Genomic DNA, 22018 nt, shown 5'->3' with positions numbered 1-22018 from the left:
TATCATTGTTTCTTACAGAATAGCAATATTGTATTACTACAACTTCTTTAGCCGTTCTCCTATTAAAGGACACCTATGTTTCTGGTTCTTTGTCACTGTGCAAAGAGCTGCTCTAAATATTTTGGTGTATGTGGGGTTTTTCTGTTGTCGCTGACTTCCTTCTTAGCTATATATACCCTTCAGTGGAGTGTCTGGGTTGAGGCAGCTGAGTGGTGCCATAGATAGAGCCCTGGACCTGCAGTCAGAAGACCTGAGTCCAAATTCACTTCAGATTCTTACTAGTAGGTGACTCTAGGCAAGTCATTTAACTTCTGTCTGCCTCAGTTTCCTCAACTGCAAAATGGGGATAATAGCACCTACTTCCTAGGGTTGATCTGAGGACCAAATAAGGTAGTATTTGTAAAGCAACTTAGCACAGTACCTAGAACACAGCAGGTGATTAATAAATGCTTGTTCCCCTTCCCCTCCCTGGGTCAGAGAGTATGAACATTTTATTAACTATCTACAAATAATTCTGGATTGTTTCCTGAAGGGAATCTTAAACAGGTTCATTACTCTCATTTTATAGAAAAGAAAACTAACACCCATTGAGCAGTGACTTACCTAAGGTCACATAACTAGTGTATAACAGAGCTGTGATGCCACACAGCTTTACTCAGCCTCCTTTCATCCTAAGGAATCTGAGCCTATTAAAAGGTGTTAATTTTTCCTTCCTCTGGTTATACTAGTCAGTATATTTCATTAAAATGGTAACTTAAAATTTCAATTGAACTTTTCTTCCAGTGAGCTCCAAGTGTACTCCTGTTCTTTATCTTCATGAAATCCCTATGATGAGTAAAGGCAGATTTTTTTTTTCATTTTACAGATGCAGAAACTGAGGCATAGTGAGATTATTTGACATGACTATAACTGCATTGTCTTGGACAGTGGTGACTTAGAATTCAAACAGTTGTCTTTTCACTCTTAGCCAAGTATAGCAACAGAAATTTATCGACCTGGTGAAAATTGTGTAGTGTTTTTTTTAACTCAATGTTTTTAGTGTGATGATCTGAAGGGTTTCTTCCAGTTTAGATGTTTATGACTTCATAATGTGATGATGTATTATCACCCCTGGTTTCCTTTTAAGTACTAACTAAAATACCACCTTTCACTGGAAGCCTTCTTCAACCCCTCTTAATTCTAGTGCCTTCTCTTTGTTGTTTCCTCTTTATCTTATATATAGGTTGCATGTATATATTTGTTTGCATGTTGTCTCCGTCATTAAGTAAGTTCCTTGAGGTCAGGGACTCTGTTTTACTTCCTTTTGTATACTCACGGTTTAGCACAGTACAGCGCCTGTCATGTAGTAGATACTTAATAAATGTTTGTTGATTTTTGATGGCTCTGAATTTTAGAAGCCCAAAGTCTTCCAGGCTGTATTTTCATCTTGATAGAAGTCTGTTACTGGCATGCTTCATTCTAATACTACTTTTCCCCTTTGGCTTTGTTTTAGGAAGTTAAGTGCTAGAGAAAATTGAACTAGAGAGCATTCAAATTCAGGAAACTAAAGGTAGTCATGGAAGATGAATAGAGCACTGAACTGGCAATCAGGAGCTCCTGGTTGTGTTTTTAGCAATGTTCCAGTGTGGCCATGGGCAGATCTCTTCACTTTAGAGCAGGGGTGGGGAATCTGTGGCCTTCTAGGTCCTTGGGTGCAGCCCTTTGACTGAGTCCAAACTTCACAGAAATTTGTTCTGTGAAGTTTGGACTCAGTCAAAGGGCTGCACTTGAGGTACTAGAGGGCCACAGGTGGCCTCAAGGCTGCAAGTTCCCGACCCCTATGGACCAATATTGTCATTTTACAGATGAGGGGACTGAAGCCCAAAGAAAGGAAGTGACTTGCCCAAGGTCACACAGGTAGAAGTGGTCAAGCTGAGATGTGAACCCTAGCTCTTTGACTCCAAATGCATTGCTTTTTTCCAGTGTATCTCACAGCCTCATTAGTCCCACTTCCCTCATTTTACAATAGGAAAACTAAAGTTCCAAATTTAGGCCAAGTATCCCAACATTAGCTGCAGACCGCCGATGTGAGCTCAGACATCTGACCCCTTTCTCTTCTTCAATCCAAGAGCTAACCCTCTACTAGTCCTTGGAACCCTACAAAGGTCAAGCCCTCAGGAAGCTGACAGCAATTGTGTGGCATTCATATATGTTCATACATCTATATTCACATGTTCATACATGTCTACCAATAAGCTGGGCAATTATTTAGACTTGAGGACATTTTATTGGGATGCTGCTAACCTCTAAAGTCTATTCACATGGAAAGCTCCCAAGTGGATGGATACTAAAAGAAATCCCAGGCATTCCTCTTCCCATCTAAGAGGGTAATTTCCCTTAAATTCTGACTCTCCAGGAAGCTTTTCCTTTTTACAGAATCTAGTTCAACCCAAACCTAATATGAATAGCCTCTATCCTCTCTGACCAAAGATCATCTAGCCTCCAATTGAAGATCTGCAGTAACCAGGAACTTGCTTCCTCCCAAGGAAATCATTTCTTTGGCTGTGTTCTAATGTCTAATGTCAACTGAGATGTCTCCCTGCAGCTCATACATATACAGGTCCTACTTCTGCCCTCTGGAACCAAGCAAAACAAGTATACTTCTTGTCTCACACGTAAGCCCTTCTGACATTTGAAGACTGAAATCATATTCTCCAAAGTTCTCTTTTCCAGAATAATCCCCAGTTCTCTCAGTCTTCATGTGGCATGGTCCTGAGTCCCCCCACTAGATGCATCTGCCACTTTCCATAGTTAGCATCTACCCCTCACTTCATCATATATAAGTTGGTGTGTGTTATTTGTGCTATCTATCAATTCTATGAGGCCTGTATGTTACTCTATTAAATCCAATTTATCTTTTTGCAATAATAACTTTTATATAGTACTTTCTATTTACAAAGGACTTTCACATTATCTCATTTGATGCGAGGCAGCCTAATGTAATGGGAAGAAAACTGGACTGTAAATCAAGACACCTGTGCTCTAATGCTAGCTGAACCACTGACTGAGTATGTAGCTGGAACAAGTCATCCTTTAAAAATGAGAAAACTTGGGGCAGCTAGATGGCACAGTGGATAGAGCACCAACTCTCAAGTCAGGAGGACCTGAATTCAAATCTGACCTTAGACACTTGACACTTACTAGCTGTGTGACCCTGGGCAAGTCACTTAACCCCATTGCCTAACCCTCAAAAAAAAATTTTATTAATTAAAAATGAGAAAACTTGGGGCAGCTAGTTGGTGCAGTGGATAGAGCTCTGGCCTTGGAGCCCGGAGGACCTGAGTTCAAATCCAGCCTCAGACACTTGACACTTACTAGCTGTGTGACACTTGGGCAAGTCACTTAACTCAGAATGCCTCACCAAAAAGCAAAAAAAATTTTTTAAAAAAAAAGAGAGACAGAGAGAAAACTGACTGTGAATTGGTGCAACTACTATGGAAAGTAATTTGGAATAAAGCTAAAATGACCCTACCCTTTGAAGCAGAGGCCTCACTACTAGGCATATACCCCCAAGGAGGTCATCAATGACAAGAAAAGCCCTATATACCCCCCAAATAGTCACTCTAGCACTTTTTTCATGGTAGCAAAGAAAGGAAACAGTCTGTGGTATACTGCACTATTAGAGTAAATATGAAGAATTCAGAGAAGTACAGGAAGATTTATTTGAAATGTTGCAAAATGAAACAAGCAAAACCAGGAAAACAATATACAAGACTATAACAATGCAAATAAAAACAACAACAAAACCCAGATACTAAATGCTGTGTAATTACAGTGACCAAGGTTGGCCCCAAGAAGAGTTGATAAGGTACACCTTCTTTGCAGAAGTGGTAGCCTGTGGTATGGAACACTGCATACATCCCCAGACTCAGGTGATAAGTTGGTTGGTTTCACTGAACTCTTCTCCCCCCTCCATATACATGCTTTTTTATCGTTTTTCTAAGGGATAGCTCACTGGGTAGAGGAGGAGGGAGATATATTTAGAAAGAAACAGAAGATATTAATTTTTTAACGAGTAAGTTATACTAGATGGTCTCTAAAGTCCCTTTTAAGTATGACATTAAAAAGATCTAAGATTCCTTCTTTTCTAAATATTCTCATTCAAATCTCACAGCAATCCTGTTATGCAGGTAGTGCAATTATCATTATCCTCATTTTAGAGAAAGCAAAAATTCACTTGTCCAAGGTTAAACACCTAGAAAGTGGTCAAGCAAGGATTTGAACCAGACTGTTTTGACTATAAAACCATGGCTCTCTACACAAACTACCTTCATTAGTGTACTGCCCCTCCTTACAAGAATAACTGCACTGATAGCTGGGATACATCCCACTTGAACCAGTTAAGTAATATAACTGCTCAGTACAGTGTCATATATTCTCTGTGTACTCACTCACTAAATGTTTAAGGAAGAGGAGTAGATTATGCTACTAATGAAATCCAAGAGCTGCAAAAGGCAAAAGTCTAATCTGTTTCCCATATCCATCCTCTTAAAAGTTAATTTCTACCAGTGAAAACACAGAACTTCTGAAGAAAGTGAAAAATTCTCAGAATCTCCACCACTGAGTCAAAATCAAAAAGAGCTAACCAGGAGGAATTAAGTCAAAGCCTGGAGCTCCTGGTAAACACCTTCCTAGCCTGTTATGAGAGAAAATGGGAGGAGCAGGAAGGGTGGAGGCAGAGAAAGTCTAAAGGACACTGAACTGTACGGTGTGTTTTACTAGCCTGGTACAGCTCCATGGGGCAGGGGTGTTCATTTCTGTGTCCCTTACCAAGACTAGCACTGGGTCATGCACATAGTGAACAACAACAAATAATTGGCGAATTAAATAAAAATGAATTACTATGTTTTATGATTCCCATTTGTTACATATTCCCTTTCTCAGAACACCATTCATTGGGTCACTACACAGTTCTAATCCTTAAAGATACAAAGATAAGAAATGAGACTAACAATCTCAAAACTGGAAAGGACTTTAAAAGGTCATCTGGTCTAATTCCAACCTGAAGCAGGAATCCCTTCTTCAGAGCCCCAAAACTTCCCTACTTGAACTTCTCCAGTGATGGGGAGCTCACTACCACACAACGTGGCCCACTGCACTGCTGTTCAGTTCCAAAAGTTTGTTTGGAAGTTCTTTCTTATAACTTTCCCTCCCCCCAAATTGAGAGCCTACTAAAGTGGAAGTGGGAGGAAGGAAGGATAACAAAAGGCAGAGGTGAAACTCTATGGGATTTGCATAAGGGGACTAGCTATAGAAAGGTTGAAACACAGAGGAAGTAACACAAGATTAAGGCTTGAAAAACAGGCTGAAACCAGACTGGAAGACCTTAAGCATTAGGTTCAAGAGGGTCTTTCTCTTGTAAGCAACAGGAAGTCCCTCAAAGATGGCTAAGCAGGGGAAGATGTGATGAGGGCTAAGCTTTAACAAGACAATTCTGACCAAAATTAACATGGACTAACCTAGTAGACAGAATGTTCTCAATGACATCAGTTCTTACAAGCAAAGCCCAGAAGTCTAACACTTCTAACAAATGGGACGTTTCAACACCACGACCATCAAAGAATGGCCAAAAGTTAGGCCTGCTTTCCAGGTCAACAGAACATAGAATATTCAGACATCACAGGTACACTCTTCCACAAGCCTGTGGCCTTTTGAGAATCTTCTGCAGACTCTCATTTGGGACAATTCTCCTCAGCATTCCCAAGAAAACAAAAATCCGTCGGTAAAACTGCCAGTCACTAAGCAATCTCCAACCACCCTCTAAGCAGGTTCAGAGAAGATAAATCCTGTCAAACAAGAGTCTTAGCGATAAGACTGATAAGTTATAAGAAAGAACCAAGTTAGGAACTCCCTGCCCTACAGGTGAAGTTAAAGTCAAGGGTAAAGGACCAATGATAAGGAATGTACCTCTGACCTCTATAAATCTTATCACCTAGGGCAGTGTCAGAATCTGACAAGGCATAGAGTTTCAGGTCTCTCCTCCCTATATTTTTAATGAATTCAAAAGTTCAGTAAATTCTATACTACCCTACAGTTTCCTTTTCAACACCTGTTACAGTTTCTGCTACTGTCTCAAGATACACCATTCTTAGGACTTGTCCTAGTTTAACAATCTTAAAGAGTTTATTGACAGTTGGGATATTTGTAGTTGTTGGTCAGTCCTATCAGTTATGTCCAACTCTTTGTGAATTCATTTGGTGTTTTCTTGGCAAAGATACTGCAGTGGTTTGCCATTTCCTTCTCCAGCTCATTTTACAGATGAGGAAACTGAGGCAGGGTGAAGTGACTTGCCCAGGGTCACATAGTTGGTAAATATCTGAGACCACATCTGAACTCAGATCTTCCTGACTCCAGGCCTGGCACTCTATCTACTGTGCCACCTACCTGCCCAATATACCAATCAATAATACTATAAGATCCCATTTCAAGAGAGGGAAGCCAAGACGCAGCTAGGTGGCACATAGATAGAGCTCTGGCCTTGGAGTCTGGAGGACCTCAGCTCAAATCTGGCCTCAGACCAAACACTTGTCACTTACTAGCTATGTGACCCTGGGCAAGTCACTTAACCCCAATTGCCTAAAAAAAAAAAACCACAAGTCTAACCGTGGTAGGTATCATATGTACAGTGGAAAGAGCATTGGTACTGAATTCAAATCATGCCTCTGATATTTACTACCTATATGGCCTTGAGCAAAGAGACAGAGATAGAGAAAGAGAAAGAAAGAGAGAGAGAGAGAGAGAGAGAGAGAGAGAGAGAGAGAGAGAGAGAGAGAACACTAAGTTAGATGACATGTAAGGTCTCTTTCAGCATCAGGTCTATGAATCTGTGTTCCTGTCACTCTTATGCTCCAAAATCTTTGTTGTTTCTGGGATAAAATACAACATTAAAGTCTAGCTCTAATCTACCATTTTTAAAAAATGTAGTGATGTCTATATTTTGACACATTCACTTCTAAAGGGCTTACATATGGCTAGTATATTCCTTCTCCATCCAATGCCCAATGAGCTTCCCCCATAACAAAAATTTTAAAAAAGATGAAAAGCAGATCAGCAAAACTATCTAACATGTCTGACAGCATATGCAATATTCCATACTCATAAACCCCCACCACTGCAATGAGGAAGTACATTTTCACAACTCTTCTCTGGGGCCAAATAACGATAAATTATAAACTTTTCAGTTTTGCTCCATTGTTTTCCCATTTATATTGTAGCCATGGTGCATATTGTTTTCTTGGTGCTAAGTACTTCACCCAGTTCATATAAGTCTTCCTACGCTTTTCTGAATTCTTCATATTCATAATTTTTAACTGTACCCATTTCTATGTCTACATTTCTAGGTGGTACAGTGGATAAAGTGCTGGGTTGGGAATCAGAAAGACCCGAGTTCAAATGTGACCTCAGATACTTATTAGCTGTGTGACCCTAGGCAAGTCACTTAACCTCTGTTCGCCTCAGTTTCCTTTTCTGCATAATAGGGAATCATAAGAGCATCCACCTCCCAGGTTATTGTGAGGATCAAATGACATAATATTTGTAAAGCACTTAGCATACTGCCTGACACACAGCGGACGCTTTCATATTACTGTCTTTCAGACAAACTCTAGTCCACCAACCACTCTCCAAACTTAGCCCATTGTCTCCCTACCTTGCTTAGCACAGCCTGCTCCCTCTGCTTTCTTCATTCATTTCAGACTTTCCACATTAAGTCATTCCTGATACTCCCAGTTTAAGCTCTCTTCCTCAAACTACTTAGCATTTATTTATCTATGTAATATTTTTAAGCTCCTTAAAAACACACATACACACATACACACCCACCCCCTCTCTCCTCACATACTGCCACCACCCTGGCATAGGCCTTCATTACCTCACACGCTACTGCAAGAGCCACCAGTGGATCTGCCTGACACATTCCCCTTCCTACTATAATCTATGCTCTACTCAGAAGCAGCTAGGTAGCACAGTGGATGGAGTACCAGGCCTGGAATCATGAAGGCCCGAACTGGAATCCTGCCTCAGACAACCCTGAGTAAGTCATTTAACCTCTGCCTCACGTTCCCCAACTATATAATTGGGATAATAATAGCAACTATCTCCCAGGCCTGCTGTGAGGATCAAATGAGGTAATATTTGTAAAGAGCTCAGCACACGATGGGACCTTAATAAGCACTTCTTCCCTTTCCTCTTCTTCCCCCTTCCTACTCTGCTCCCAAAGCAATCTTCCTAAAGATCAGGAAGTGGCCTTCCCTGGTCAATAACCTCAAACCTCAGTGGCTCGCAGATCTGAAACACTCCCCCGGCTCATCTCCACTGACTGGCTTTCCTGCTTTCTTTCAAATCCCAAGTAAAATCCCACCTTCTACAGGAAGCCTTTCCCAATCCCCCTTAATTCTAGTTGATTATTTCCAATGTATTCTGTATATAGGCTGGCTGTATATACTTGTTTGCATGTCATCTCTCCCGTTAGACTGTGAGCTCCTTGAGAGCAGAGACTGTCTTTCACCTTTGTAGCCAAAGCACTAAGGCATGCTGTTTGGCACATAGTAGGTGCTTAATAAATGCTTACTGACTATATAAACCTTAACTATTATAACCAATAATCACCAATAAAGTGAGGGAGCTGTACTGGCTTTTGAAGGTTTGCTTCTAACCCTGACAGTAAATTCTATGTTCTGAGGGCCCTTTCAGCTCTAACAGTCTGATTCAGTCAAAAGCACTGTAAACAGCTCCCCAGACTACTATTAAAATGAACAGTCACTATGCTGGCACACAGTTTGAGAATTGGTGAATGGGGTTTATTTCAATCTATTGTGTGCATTGTATTTAGCAATAATAACCCTTCACAGTTACAAAATGCCTCATACAGATTATCTCATTTAATAATCACACTTGTGGGCAAGGGTTATGATCCCCATTTTACAGGTAAGGAAACTGAGGCTCAAAGAGATTAGATGATTTGCCTCAGGACGTATGGCTAATAAACAGCACAGGAAGAACTAAAGCCTCAAGTCTTCCTCCCCTTCAGTCACTGCTCAAGTGATCTTCCTGAAGCACATGACTGACCAAATCATTCCCCACTCAAATAAACTCCAGGGACTTCTACTACCTCCAAGATCAAATGTAAAACCCTATGTTCAGCTCTTACGGCCCTTTGTAACCTGTCCGCTCCTATCTTTCCAGGCTTCTTCCACCTTACCCTTCTCCCTGTCCTAGGATCTAGTGACTCTGGCCTCCTGGCTTTAATCACACAGCAGCCTACATCTCCAGACTCCAGGCATTTTCCATGGCTGTTCCCCATACCTGGAATGCTCTCCCTCCTCATCTCTGCCCCTTGGCTTCTGGGGCAGTTTTGAAGTCTCAGTCAAAATCCCATTTTATGCAAGATGCCTTTCCCAGTACCCCTTAATGGCTAATGTCGGTGCCTTTCCTTTGAGATGAACTCCAATATGTCTTGTATAAATCTTGCTTGTAAATAGGTATATGCATGATGTCTTTTCCTGTTCAATTGTGAGCCCTCTCAGGGCAACTGTGAACTGTTTTTGTCTTTCTCTGTATATCCTGAGTATAGCACAGTGCCTGGCACACAGTAGTCACTTAACAAATATTTGATGACAACTAAAACCCAGGTCTCAACTCCTAATACAAAGCACTTTCCAGGATACCAAAGATGGGAAGGGGTGGCTAGGTGACCCACTGGATAGAGCACCAGCCCTGGAGTCAGGAGGACCTGAGTGCAAATGCAGCCTCAGATAAGACATTTGATACTACTTACTAGTTGTATGACTCCGGGCAAGTTACTTAACCCCAAATGTCTCAAAAAATAAATAAATAAATGATTTTTGGGAGCCATAAATGTTTGGGAATTAAAGAAACTTGGATGGGGTTCAAATTTAAATATGCTTGTAGGAATTGGTGGATCTAGAAGAGAGGATAACCAAATGTGTGAAGGCAAGCTAACAACTTTGCTAAGGAGGTTGGTCATTATGGACAGCTTAAGAGAATAAGTACTGAAAGACCATCCAACTCCAGAGGTAATTCATAAAGAAGGAAAAAGATCCCCAAATCAGGAAAAGGAAACTTAAGTTAATGCTTATGAACAAAATGTGGATGTTTACAAACATATTCAAGAAAGATACTAACAAGTTAAGGCTGGCAGTTTTAGAATTTCTGGTGAAGGTACTATACCAAGTGTCAAACCTCAAAGACACCTGGACTCTTCCCTCCCCCTTAGCCCTCAGGGCACGTCAGCTGTTCCGTCTACCTTCATAAAACATACAACTTCATGCATCCATCACTTTCTCTCTATTCTGATAGCAACCCATCTAGTTCAAGCCCTCAGCACTTCCCACCTATCATAACAGCCTCCCCACTAATTTCTCTGACTCAAATATTCCCCTCTCCAATCCATTTTCAATGATCTTCCTAAAGCCCAGGTCCAATTATGTCACTACAGAATCACAGAAGCTCAATGGCCACCTTGTCCAATCCAGACACATGGTCTGGACCAGATGAGATAGGATACACAAAGCAGTCCTCACTGTAACACACCTCACCCAAGTGCTCATGCAACCTCTGCTCAAGAAACTGCAAGGGTTCCTCTTTTTGCCTCTAAGACCAAACACAAATTTTTCTATTCAGCCTTTGTAAGGTCTTTCACCACCTGGTTCCAGTTTAGCCACCATCCTTCGAACACTCTATTCCAGTCAAATTGGCTTTCTTGCCCTTCCCCATATTCCTACCTATGTACCATTGCACGTGCTGAACTCCCATTCCTGAAATCTATTGCCTATTCATCATCACCTCTTAGAATCTCCAGCTTCCGTCAAAGCTCAGGTTAGGTACCATCTTCTACTGGAAGCCTATCCTGATTCAACCCAGTGGCTAGTGCTCTCCCCCAGAAAAATTACTTTAAATATACTTTGTATTTAATTTTCTCTCTAAGTGTTTTTCCTGGCCCCAAACAGAATATAAGCTGTGTGACAACAGAAAGCTTCCTGCATATCACATTCCCTCCCCAAGCTCTGCATCCTCAGCAGCTATCATAGTGTCTGAAATACAGTAGGGGTTTAATAAATGCTTGACTGAACCGCTGAACTGAATTTCATTTACCCCAATACAGCCAAACCTCCCTGATTTTTATGCACATCCAACTGCATTTGAAATTCAATTCAAAACAAACCCTTCTGTATAAAGTATAGAAGATACCAAAACAGCACTTTGAAGGCCCCCCACCAAGAGAACTTATTTATTTCACTATGCACTGCTCCAAATTCTCAGCACTAGAAACAGTGACTAAAAGTAATTAAAAGTCTTTTCAGGGCTGCTGACGATCCTGGTCTCTTACAGGAACAGCTACACCACAAAAATCAGAAAATGAAACCTTCTGCGGTTAAATATCTAGTGGCACACACTTCCTCACGTGCTCACCACAAAAACCACCCCAGAGCAAGAAAAGCAAACGCAAAGGACAGGCCCAGAGCTCCAAAGTGCTGGGATAATTCACGGAAATTAATTTCGGGGCTGGGTCACTGGACTGAGTTTTGAATAAAAACCCAAAGCAACATTTTTAAATGCCCTACTATAATACACATATTGACTCTGGTAAATATTGATTGCTTGAGCTAGGAGTTTCAAACTCTAAGGGTCCGAACTATATTTTAAATGACAATGGAGAGAAAAAAGGAATCATTACATTTAATTAGCCTATAAGCCCAAGAATGGATCCAAGAAAAAACAGCATTTATGGGAGATTTTGCTATTAGGTTTAAGGGTCTGTTTTCCTACTTCAACTACCAATGCAGAAAATGATCAAGGAAAGAATGATTTGCCTAAAACTGAAGACAGCCAGTCAGAAAGTAGCTTACATATACTTCTGTTGCACTTACTGTGACTACACTGACAGAAGACTTTAATAAAACACTCAGAAAGAGGAAAAAAAAGAGTATGGCTTCTTTTGCAGAAAGTTGTAGCCCAACTATGCTCCAAAAAAAATCACTATGATACACATCCCTCCTATTAAGCCAACCACACCCCATGCTGAATTTTATGCTTTTTAGTATTCAGGAGGAACCCGGAAAGTTGTGCAGGAAACCTGGAAGAAGACTAACTACAATACTTCATTTAATGATCGAAGGGTTACTTGAACCCAGCATTCCTTGACTCTAGTAGAAACCTAGAAACAGCATTCCTTATCTATTGAATACCAATGGTAAGTTCATAACGACCAGTTACATAAAAATATAACCAAGTTATAAAATAGTGAATCAGTAATGATGACAATGAAGGGTTTTAATCTTTCATCGGCCATTTCAGGCAGCAGGGACAGGGGTATAGTAAAAGTACTGGACAGAGGCTCAAAATACTAAATTAAAGTCCTAGTTCTCACAATGACTACTCTATGAGTCCCCTACCTATGAGCTTTAGATTTCTCATTTAAAAAACAGAAATAGCATTTATATTACCAGGGCCACTAAAGGTTCAGTGAATAGAGTGCTGGTACTGGAGTGAAGACGACTCCTCTTCCAGAGTTCAAACCTGGCATTAGGCACTTACTAGCTGTATGACCCTGGGCAAGTCACTTAACCTTGTGTGCCTCGGTTGCTCATCTATAAGCTGGAAAAGGAAATGGCAAATCACTCCAGTATCTTTGCCAAGAAACTCCAAATGGGGTCATAAAGACTCGGACACAACTGAAAGATGACAGAACTGAATCTGTATTACCTGTCTTACAGAGTTGATGAAAATAACACTTTGTAAGCTATAAAGCAAGCACTATGTACATGTGGATCCTCAAACCATAAACAGATGCACAGGAAAGAATTAAGCTCATTTACATACAGGTATCACGGCATGGTGGAGGCAGGCAGCCTTGAATCCAGGAACAGCTATGTTCAAGTCTTGCTTCTGACCCAAACTGGCTGTATGACCCTGGACATCACCTAATCTCTCAGTGCTCAGCACTCCAGGCAGCTCTTTAAGTTACACAGAAAGATCTAATTTGCACTGATAGAGAAAGTAACCTCACTTGGGAATTCCCTATACCAACAAAATTACAGACCCAGTCTTTATCTTCCCTATGGCACTTTACACATATTATCTCATTTGAACATCTAGACCACACTGTAATGTAGCCAGCTGGTGGCACAGTGGATAGAGTGATGGGCCAAGAGTCAGGAAGACCTGAGATCAAATGCAGCCTCAGACACTAACTAGTTGCATGACCTTAGGCAAGTCCCTTAAACCTCAGTTAGCCTCAATTTCCTGATCTATAAAATCGGGGTAATAATAACACCTATCTCCCAGGTTGTTGTGAGGGTCAAATGAGATAATATTTGTAAAGTGCTTAGCACAGTGCCCACACATAGCAAGCACTATCTAAATATTTGATAGTACAAGTACTCCCAATTCCACAGAAGAGGAAAGTGAGGCCCAAAGAAGCTAAGTAAGTTACCCTAAATCACACAATTCGTGGTGGCACTAAGAATCTTCTGATTCTAAATCCAATGTTCTGTTGTTCACTCCCTTTCCCCAACCCACTGCCTCTAAGGGAAGGGAAAATCTATGGCTTTAAGTTGCATTAATCTATTCAACTTTGTTCTCAAAACAGGTTACCAAAAATTCTACAACTAACCTAATGCATGTCTATAAACCTTTTCCTCTCAAGAATAGAGATGAAAATGCACAGCAAAACAACTTCCATTAACTACTAACACAACCATCTGGAGGGCAAAAAGTAGCAGCTCTGCCATCCTGATCCACCACTCAACTCAGGAAAGGAAATGAAGAAACCATACTACTGGAAATGAGGCAGCAATTAAGATAGCAATAATATTAAGGCATCAGTATTGAAACACCAATTCCTAAGATGCTGCCATTAGCTTTTTTAATGAGCCCTAAATGCCCTCTGGTTTGCCTGGGAGGGGGTAAAAATCCCAAGAAAATTGAAATGTTGGCCCCCATTCCCTGAAGTGGCACTGTTGGCTACATTCAACTCCAAAAGATCCCTCAAGACACCCTGGTCGTCTCTACTTACTGAAGCCCTCTAACTTTTCTATGAGGCTCTTCAACTCAAACTTAGACCAATCATTAGCCACCCACCAAGGCTGCACAAAGGAGTGGTTGACCTGCATCCTTGAACCTGACTTCCATTTTAAGCCAAAAGCACATGCAAGAAACACCAGTAAATTCACACAAAACCACACATCCCACACTTTCTCAGTCTCATGGGAACCCTACATTGATGCCGATAGCCAGCATTATTCTCATAACAGCAATTCAAAGCTTCTCACCTTCCCAAGGCTCAGAAACTACTTCCTCTCAGTGACTAACTAACAACATAACAAAACCTTTTGTAAACCCTTGCAAACACTGCAAACTATTATGAGTTTCCTTCCAGGTCTGATGCCCCAAAGAAACATGTACATCTCAGAAGTATCCTCAAACACCCAAGCTTGCTCCTCTCCTCCTAAACATAGCCTGTTCCCCCTCACCTTTGAAAACAAGGATTTACCAAGTCTATTGATGGGGGATGGGGGGGTTAATGGAGGGGGAGGGCTGGAAACCCAGGGAACGTATTTGCCCAAGGCTCCCATCTAGCACCAGGGACAGGGGAGGCACTCATTTTCCTCCTTGGTAAAATGAGGGGGTTGGGTTAGAAGGCTTCTAAAGTCCCTTCCAGCTCTGACATTTCTTGCTCTAAAGGTCTCTTTCAACACAGATACTCTTTGAAATAGGCCTACTGCTAGGACCGAAGTGTCCATATCTCTACCACCCATAGAGGCAAACTCTGACCCTGCTAACCTCTTGAAATGTATTCCTGGTGTTCAGCTCACAAAATCAGCTTGCTGAAAATCAAAGCCAATCCAGCCTAGGTACATTTAACTCGAAAGCTCTAGCCACATTCAGTTTACCGTCCTCCCCTTAGCCACAGGGGTCAGATTTTTTTGAGGAGTGGGACTCTGCCTGCAAAGATGGAATCTCCTGATTTTGTCCCTGCCTGCCCGCTTGACTCGCCACAAAATATTCTCAGAATTTGAGGAAGGGGTGGGGGGGCGCTGCTTTGCAAATGACCTCCACGCATCTTGGGGGAGGGGGTTAAGTCCTTCAACTGGCCCTTATTTTCACTGACAACAAGTCACAGGCAGGTGGCAAAACCTAGGTACCTTCAACAGGTGTGCCCAGGGAGGGGGAGAGGCCCGAGACGGGATGGCGCGGGGCACGAGAGGGGGCTCGGAGCCAGGGGGGCCGCGGCCCGGGGACCCCATCAGAATTCTCGGGGCGTTCGCGAGGAGGGGGCACTGACAGAGCTAAGGGAGGGAGGGGGAGGGCGCTAGGGACCTCAGCAGCCAGGGCCGGACCCCCGGGGCCAAGACAGAGCCAAGGCCCCGGCCGGACTCGGCCCGAGGCGCGAGCTTCCTCTCCCGGTAGCGGGTGATCGATGGCTGCAGGGGGTGGGCAGGGGCCTTGCCGCACGGGTGGGGAAACCGAGGCAGGGCGGGGCCGGGCGGGGCTCACCGAGGAGAAGCAGCTTGAGCTCCCGCCGGGCGTCCCGCTTGTCCCGCCGCAGCTGCTTCTCGATCTCGGCGTTGATCCGCTTGGATTCCTTCACCTCGTCGCTGAGGCAACACGCCATCATGGACTCCAGAGTCATCGTCCCGAGGCCCGCGGGGCCGCCCCCGCCGCCGGCGGCGCCCCCCGCCTCACCGAGCCCGAGCCCGGGGCCTGGGCCTGAGCCGGGGCCTGGCCTGGCCGGGCCCCGCCGCCGCCGCCGCCGCCGCGGCTGTCTCAGCCCGAGCCCGGAGGGGGGACCCTGCGCCCGTCTCAGCCGGGAGCCCCACGGCTTCCGCCGCCGCCGCCGCCGCCTCAGGCCCAGCGCTGCCGCTGCCGCTGCCGCTGCCGCCGCCGCCTCCGGGCAGCCGAAGGCCCCCTCCCCCCCCCCCACCCCGGGCGCCGTCCCCTCACCGGCCACCGTCCTCCTCCCCCCTCCTCAGGCCAACCGCCGCCGCCGCCAAGACCGAACGACCAGGGCCGGACAACCTAACCCCGCGGCGCTGAAAACAACCTCGTCGCGAACGGGCAGGCGCTGCGGCCAATGGGAAGCCGGCGGCGCCCCCCCAGCACCCGGGCAGGGGGCGGGACTTCGGCAGGAGGTGACCAGTGGGGCGGGGCGCCGGCGGCCGCGGCGACGATTGTGGCCGCGGTAGCGGCAGCGGTAGCCGCGCGCGGCAGGGGAAGGGAGGGGAGCGGGTAGGGAAGGAGAAGGGAGGGGCCGGCCGCGGAGAGAGGCAGGCAGGCAGGCAGGCAGGCGCGTTAGGTTGCGCCTCAGCAAGGAGGGGAAGGGGCAGCGTGCAGGCCAGAGCTCCCGGGGCGTGGCCGCTCGGGATTGTGGGAATGTGGAGGACTCTCCCGCTGCTGCCGCCGCGGCCCGGGAGGTGGGGTGGAGGGGGAACTTATGGGGAGGGCTTCGGGAAGTGCGTGCCCACCCGAGCCCCGCAAAGATGAACGCGCTTCGGCGACTTCCGCCCGCAACGCATGGGGGTGGGGGGGAAGGATTGGGGAGGGAGTGGGGGGGAACTGGGCTCTTCCTCGAGCGGTCCCCGTTCTCCCCCTTTTACAGATGGGGAGTCTGAGGTCCAGCCACGGAGGGGCTGCCTAGCTGGCCCCCCAGTCTGAGCTGCGATGTGGGGGAGGGGAGGGGAATCGGAGGCCCTGGAGTTGAGTCCCAGCGGTGAAACCTTGGAAAAGTTACTTCCCTTCCCCGGGCCTCTTTTTCTCCGACCTGTATTAAATATGAGAGTTTTTTTTAATTTTGTCGGATTTTTTGAAAAATTAATTCTCAGACTTCACGTGCCTCAGTTTCCTCCATCTGTAAAATGGAAGAATAATACCGGGCAAACGCCCAAGCAAAGTGACGGTAAACGAGTCAGGAAGATCCTCCTTTAAGTCAATCAACGTTCGTTAGGCTGCGGCTCTCTGCCAGGCACTGAGGGTGCAGGGACACAACGCCCCTGATCTCCGGGGGCTTACGTTCTACCGGAGAAGCTGATGATCCTTGACGTTTACGTGGTGTTTGGGGTTTGAAAGGCATTTGAGTTCTTGAATCCTTAGCCATTTACTGGCTTGTCTGACCCCGGGAAAGTCCCTGGAGTCCCTCTGCCTCTTAGGTGAAAAACAGGGGTCATCAGAGTATATACCTCCCAGGGTTGTTGAGATCAGATGAGATAATAGATAATGAGGTAATAGACCTTTGCAAACCTTAGAGCACCGTGGATGTTGGGTATTATTAGCTTCTTCAGTGGAATGTTAGAGCCCTTAAAACGGGAACTTAGTTTCTTTTGTGTCTTTGTACTCCCCCAGTCTGGCACGCCGTAGTTGCTTTATAAATGCTTATTGACTCTTAACAAGGGAGAAGAGGAACTCGATTATTTTTGATGGGCTAGCGAACTCAGATTCTGGGATCTAAGAGTCTTCCCACCTTTGAACAATTCCGATTCTTGACTGCTGTGTAGTTATAATCGATCTCCTAGGAGAGAAGAGACAATGCAGTCCCCTTCCTTTCTTTTCAGAGGTGGAGGCTATGGGTATGGAGCACGGGATAGACTGTCGGACTCAGCTGATGCGATGATTAGTTTTGGTCAACGATTTTTCGCTCTCATTTCATTTCTTGTAACAAGTTACAAGAGATTACTGAGGGAGGAATCTTAAGAAAGACCTAGGAAAATATCCGGGTGAAGAGCTAAGTAAGCCTCTCAATCCTGAACTCTAAGGCAATGTTTCTTTCATTGCAGCCATTTTCTGCCCTAGGAAGTTTGAGTAAGGAGTGACATGGTCAGAACTGCATTCTAGGAAAATCATTTTGGCAGTCTTTTTGGAGGATGGACTAAAGTAGGCAGAGAATTGAGGCAGGGAAGAATGATGGGAAAGTTTTTGCAGTAGTCCAGGTAAGAGGTGAGGGGTGCCTGAGTTATGCCTATAGCTGCCTCACTAATGATTAAAAGAAAAGCTTCCGGTGATGATGTGGAACACCCTCCAGGACTAGTTCCCCACTCCAACTCTCCTTTGCCTACAGGTTCTTTAGGGGACAGCTGACTACTCCCCTCAGGGCTGTAAAGGTAACCCTGAGGGGCTGAGATTTATAGTACTGTCAGGAGATCTCCCCAGTGTACTCCCCACTGATTATGCACCAGACTTAATTAGCCTTCAGAAAGGTTATTTACTCAGCTGGTATGGCAAGGATGGGTGTTGCAGAAAGATTTCTCTCAAATGGGTCCACAGGCCTCCCTTGCACACCAAGCCTCTGTGGGAAATAAGCTCAAACTTAAGAGTGTGCAACCTCTGTGGCCAAAGGGTAATCTCTCAGCTCCTGGTTACCAGACATTGTGGGAGTCCTCAGCAAGCTTCCCTTAAATGTAGTCCTCTGCAGAGCTCCAAGGATCACTGCTGTTACAATCCTATAGCGGCCTTTCCTCAGTTGTCTCTCGACCCCCTTCCCCCATCCAGATGCTGTGAACTGCTGCAGTTCTAGGAGCATTGCTTCAACCTGCAGCAGGGTGCTGCAGAAGTCAATGGAAACACCAGCTCTTATGGCCTTCCAAAGTTCACAAGGTCATCGTCTCATCAAGGAAATGGTAGAGGAAGAAGAAGAATAGGCATAGGAGAGATGGAATGATTAAAAAAAATTATGATCAGGTAAAGGACTTTTAAGAGTCCTTAAACATGGAGATGGAATACTTAGGGGTGTTGGCAAGATCAAGAGTGTGACCATCCATCCCAGTGTGTAGCAGAGATAGAGCAGAAAGGTAGGTCATGAGAGCTGAGTAGGTTGAAGAACTAGGAAGTTAAGGTATTTGAGGAGACTTCAAATATGTTGAAATCTAATAAAAAGGCAGAAGTTGAGGTGGAGGGGGGAAATGTGAGGCAGGCACTGAACTCATCGAGAAAGGAAGAAGACAGATCAAAGAAAAAAGTACCCATATGTACAAACATGCTCTTTTTGTGATGGCAAAGAATTGGAAACTGAGGGGATACCCATCAATTGGGGAACAAGTTGTGATATGTGATTGTCGTGGAATACTATTGTGCTATAAAAAATGAAGAGAAAGGTTTCAGAGAAACCTGGGAAGACCTGTGTGAACTCATGCAAAGTGAAGTGAGCAGAGCCAGGAGAACATTCCACCCAGTAAAAGCAGTATTGTAAGGAAAAGACAACCAACTGTGAAAGACCCAGAAACTCTGACCCACACAATGACCAACCAGGATTTCAAAGGTCTCTGTGATGACCTCCTGAGAGGTGATACACCCAGAGAGCAGATTAAAGCCTGTTATTTTCTTTAATTATTTCTTTCTTTCATGGCTAATGCAGGAATTTGTTTTGCATGTCTAAACAAAGGAGGAAGAAGGGAGAACATCCTGGGAGTTGGTAGATAATGGCTACTGGAATATGAATTGAGTAATAAATTTGGATATTGTCGTTGTTCAGATGTGTCCAACTCTAAATGACCCCATGGCCAAAAGTCCATGGGGTTTTCTTGGCAAAGATACTGGAGTAGTGTGTCATTTCCTTCTCCAATGTGTCCCCATTTTACAGATGAGGAATTGAGGCAAATAGAAATTAAGTGACTTGCCTGGAGTTACACAGCTAGTAATGTCTGAAGCTAGATTTGAACTCAGATCTTCCTGGCTCTAAGCCCAGTGCTTTATCCACTGTACCACCTAGCTGCCCAAATTCTGATATAGTGAATCTCAAAGAAGAGGTTAACTATTCCACTGCCTTTGATTAGTTGGGGGTATGAGAGAAGGTACAGCCAGTAATGGAAAGGCTGGCCAGGTGTGCAGTATCATCCAGAAAGAACCAAAGAGGAAGAGGTCTAAAATGAAAGAAAATTTGTCAGAAAGACCCGAGTTCAAATGCGACCCTAGACACGAGCTAGCTGTATCACTGTGGGCAGGTCACTTAACCCTGTTTGCCTCTGTTTCCTCATCTGTAAAATACAAACAAACCTGGGGAAGACCTGTATGAACTGATGCGAAGTGAGTGAAGGCAAAGGAAATGGTAAATCACTCCAGTGTCATTGCCAAGAAAACCCCAAATGGGGTCATGAAGACTCAGGACTGAACCACAAGCACTTAATATGTGCATTATCATTCATTCATACTTGAAAATGAAAGTGACATAAAAACAAAAGACAACACTATTTTGTTTTAAAAAGTAAATGATTCTAAGGTATAAAGAATAGGCTGTCAAATCCCTGGTTAAAAAAAAAAAATGCCTCCCCAGATTTACTTCTCCTCTACTACCTTTCCTTACTTTTACAACCGACCAGTCAATCAGCAAGCATTTATTAAACCGCTGTTTTCTGCCAGGCATTGTATTCCTTGGGAATGCAAAGACAAAAGGAAGCCAGCAAGCTATCCCCTGCCCTCCGGGAGGTTATGTTCTATCAGGAAATATACTCATCATGTACTCAGATAAGTAAATTAGAAAATAGGGTGTCCCAAAGGTCTAAAAATGGTTTTAAGCTTTGGTTTAACTTGGCACACTGTACAAAACAAATATGTAGTAATTTCAGATAGAGCAGTAGCAAATGGGGGGAGATTTTGCTCATTTTGAGCACTTCAAAAGTAACCTTCCCTGGAGAACCCACACCCTCTGAGCAGCAGGGCTTTGATGGGATGGGGGTGGTGACTTCCCTCCCTGTTTACCTGAAAAAAAATTTGAATTATATTTTATTTTTCAATCAGCAAAAATCTGCTTTCTATCCTTCGCAGCCCAACCCCCATTCACCAATTGAGAACAAAAGAAAAACAACCCCCCCGTATAACAAACATGTATAGTCAAGCAAAACAAAATTTTCCATTAGCTATATAAAAATAATTATACATCTCATTCTGCACTTTTGAGTCCTTTACCTTTCTATCAAGAAGTGGTGGTATACTTCATAATTAGTCCTCTGGAATCATAGTTGATCATGACACTGATCAGAATCCCTCATTCTTTCATTTTTTTTTGTCTTTATCATAATTTTTTCATGGTGTTAATTATTCTTAATTTACCCTACTTCTAATTCTCCCTTCTCCCTTCTCTCCTTTACCTCTTATTTCCCTGTTGAGTGAAATGTATTTCTGTACCTAACTTTATGTGTGCATGTGTGTGTATTCCGTCCTTGACAAGTTCATTCAGATAAATGAGGTTCAAATGTCATCTACTCCCTCCTACCCCCTCTTCCTTGATTGTACAGATGTCTAGTTGTACACCCTCATTATGTGAGATAATTTTCCCTAACTTTCCTTTCCCTTCTCCCCATATTGTATTCCTCTTTTCCTCTCTTTCCATTCATCTCTTAAAATCATCAAGACATAACAGAACAACTCCCAAGCCTAGTTTAATTATACTCCCTATATGAACTCAGATGATAGGGATCAGAGGAGATATATATATATAGATATAGATATAGATATAGATATATAGATATATATATTATTTGGTCCTTTATCACTGTTTATTCATGTTTGCTTTTCTGTGTTTTTCTTAACTCCTGTGTTTGAACTTCAGATTTTCTCTCCAGCTCTTGTCTTTTCACCAGGACTGCTTGGAGGTCCTCTATTTCATTAAAGATCCATTTTTCTCCCTGTGGCATTGTACTTAGTTTAGCTGGGTAGGTTATCTCCCTGTGGCATTGTACTTAGTTTAGCTTGGTAGGTTATAAGCTCGGGTCCTTTGCCTTCTGGGATATCATCTAAGCTCTCCACCCCTTTATAATAGTGGCTGCTAAAACATGTGTGATCATGAACATGATTAGTAGCTCCTTAGTGCTTGAATCTTCTTTCTGGTTGCCTGCAGTATTTTTTCTTTGACCTAGAAACCGTGAATTTTGTCTGTCATGTTCCTAGGAGTTTTCATTTTGGGGTTTCTTTGAGGAGGTGACTGGTGGATTCTTCCTGTTTCTATTTTGCCCTCTGGTTCTAAGATAACAAGGCA

General features: G+C 43.8%; 1 protein-coding gene across 1 annotated transcript in view; it reads right to left on the bottom strand.

Moving 5' to 3' along the window:
* GNA11 (G protein subunit alpha 11) overlaps window positions 1-15721 on the bottom strand; it is a 74274-nt gene extending 58553 nt beyond the window's left edge. The window contains exon 1 of the mRNA XM_027853176.1: window positions 15556-15721. Within this exon, the coding sequence (XP_027708977.1) occupies window positions 15556-15691 (136 nt within the window). The 5' untranslated portion in view covers window positions 15692-15721. The remainder of the gene's footprint in view (window positions 1-15555) is intronic.
* Window positions 15722-22018: the final 6297 nt, after the last annotated feature.

This window comes from Vombatus ursinus, unplaced genomic scaffold (genome assembly GCF_900497805.2).
Source record: "Vombatus ursinus unplaced genomic scaffold, bare-nosed wombat genome assembly UNPS02009918.1, whole genome shotgun sequence".
Taxonomy (NCBI): domain Eukaryota; kingdom Metazoa; phylum Chordata; class Mammalia; order Diprotodontia; family Vombatidae; genus Vombatus; species Vombatus ursinus.
This window is presented reverse-complemented; position numbering and strand designations above follow the sequence as displayed.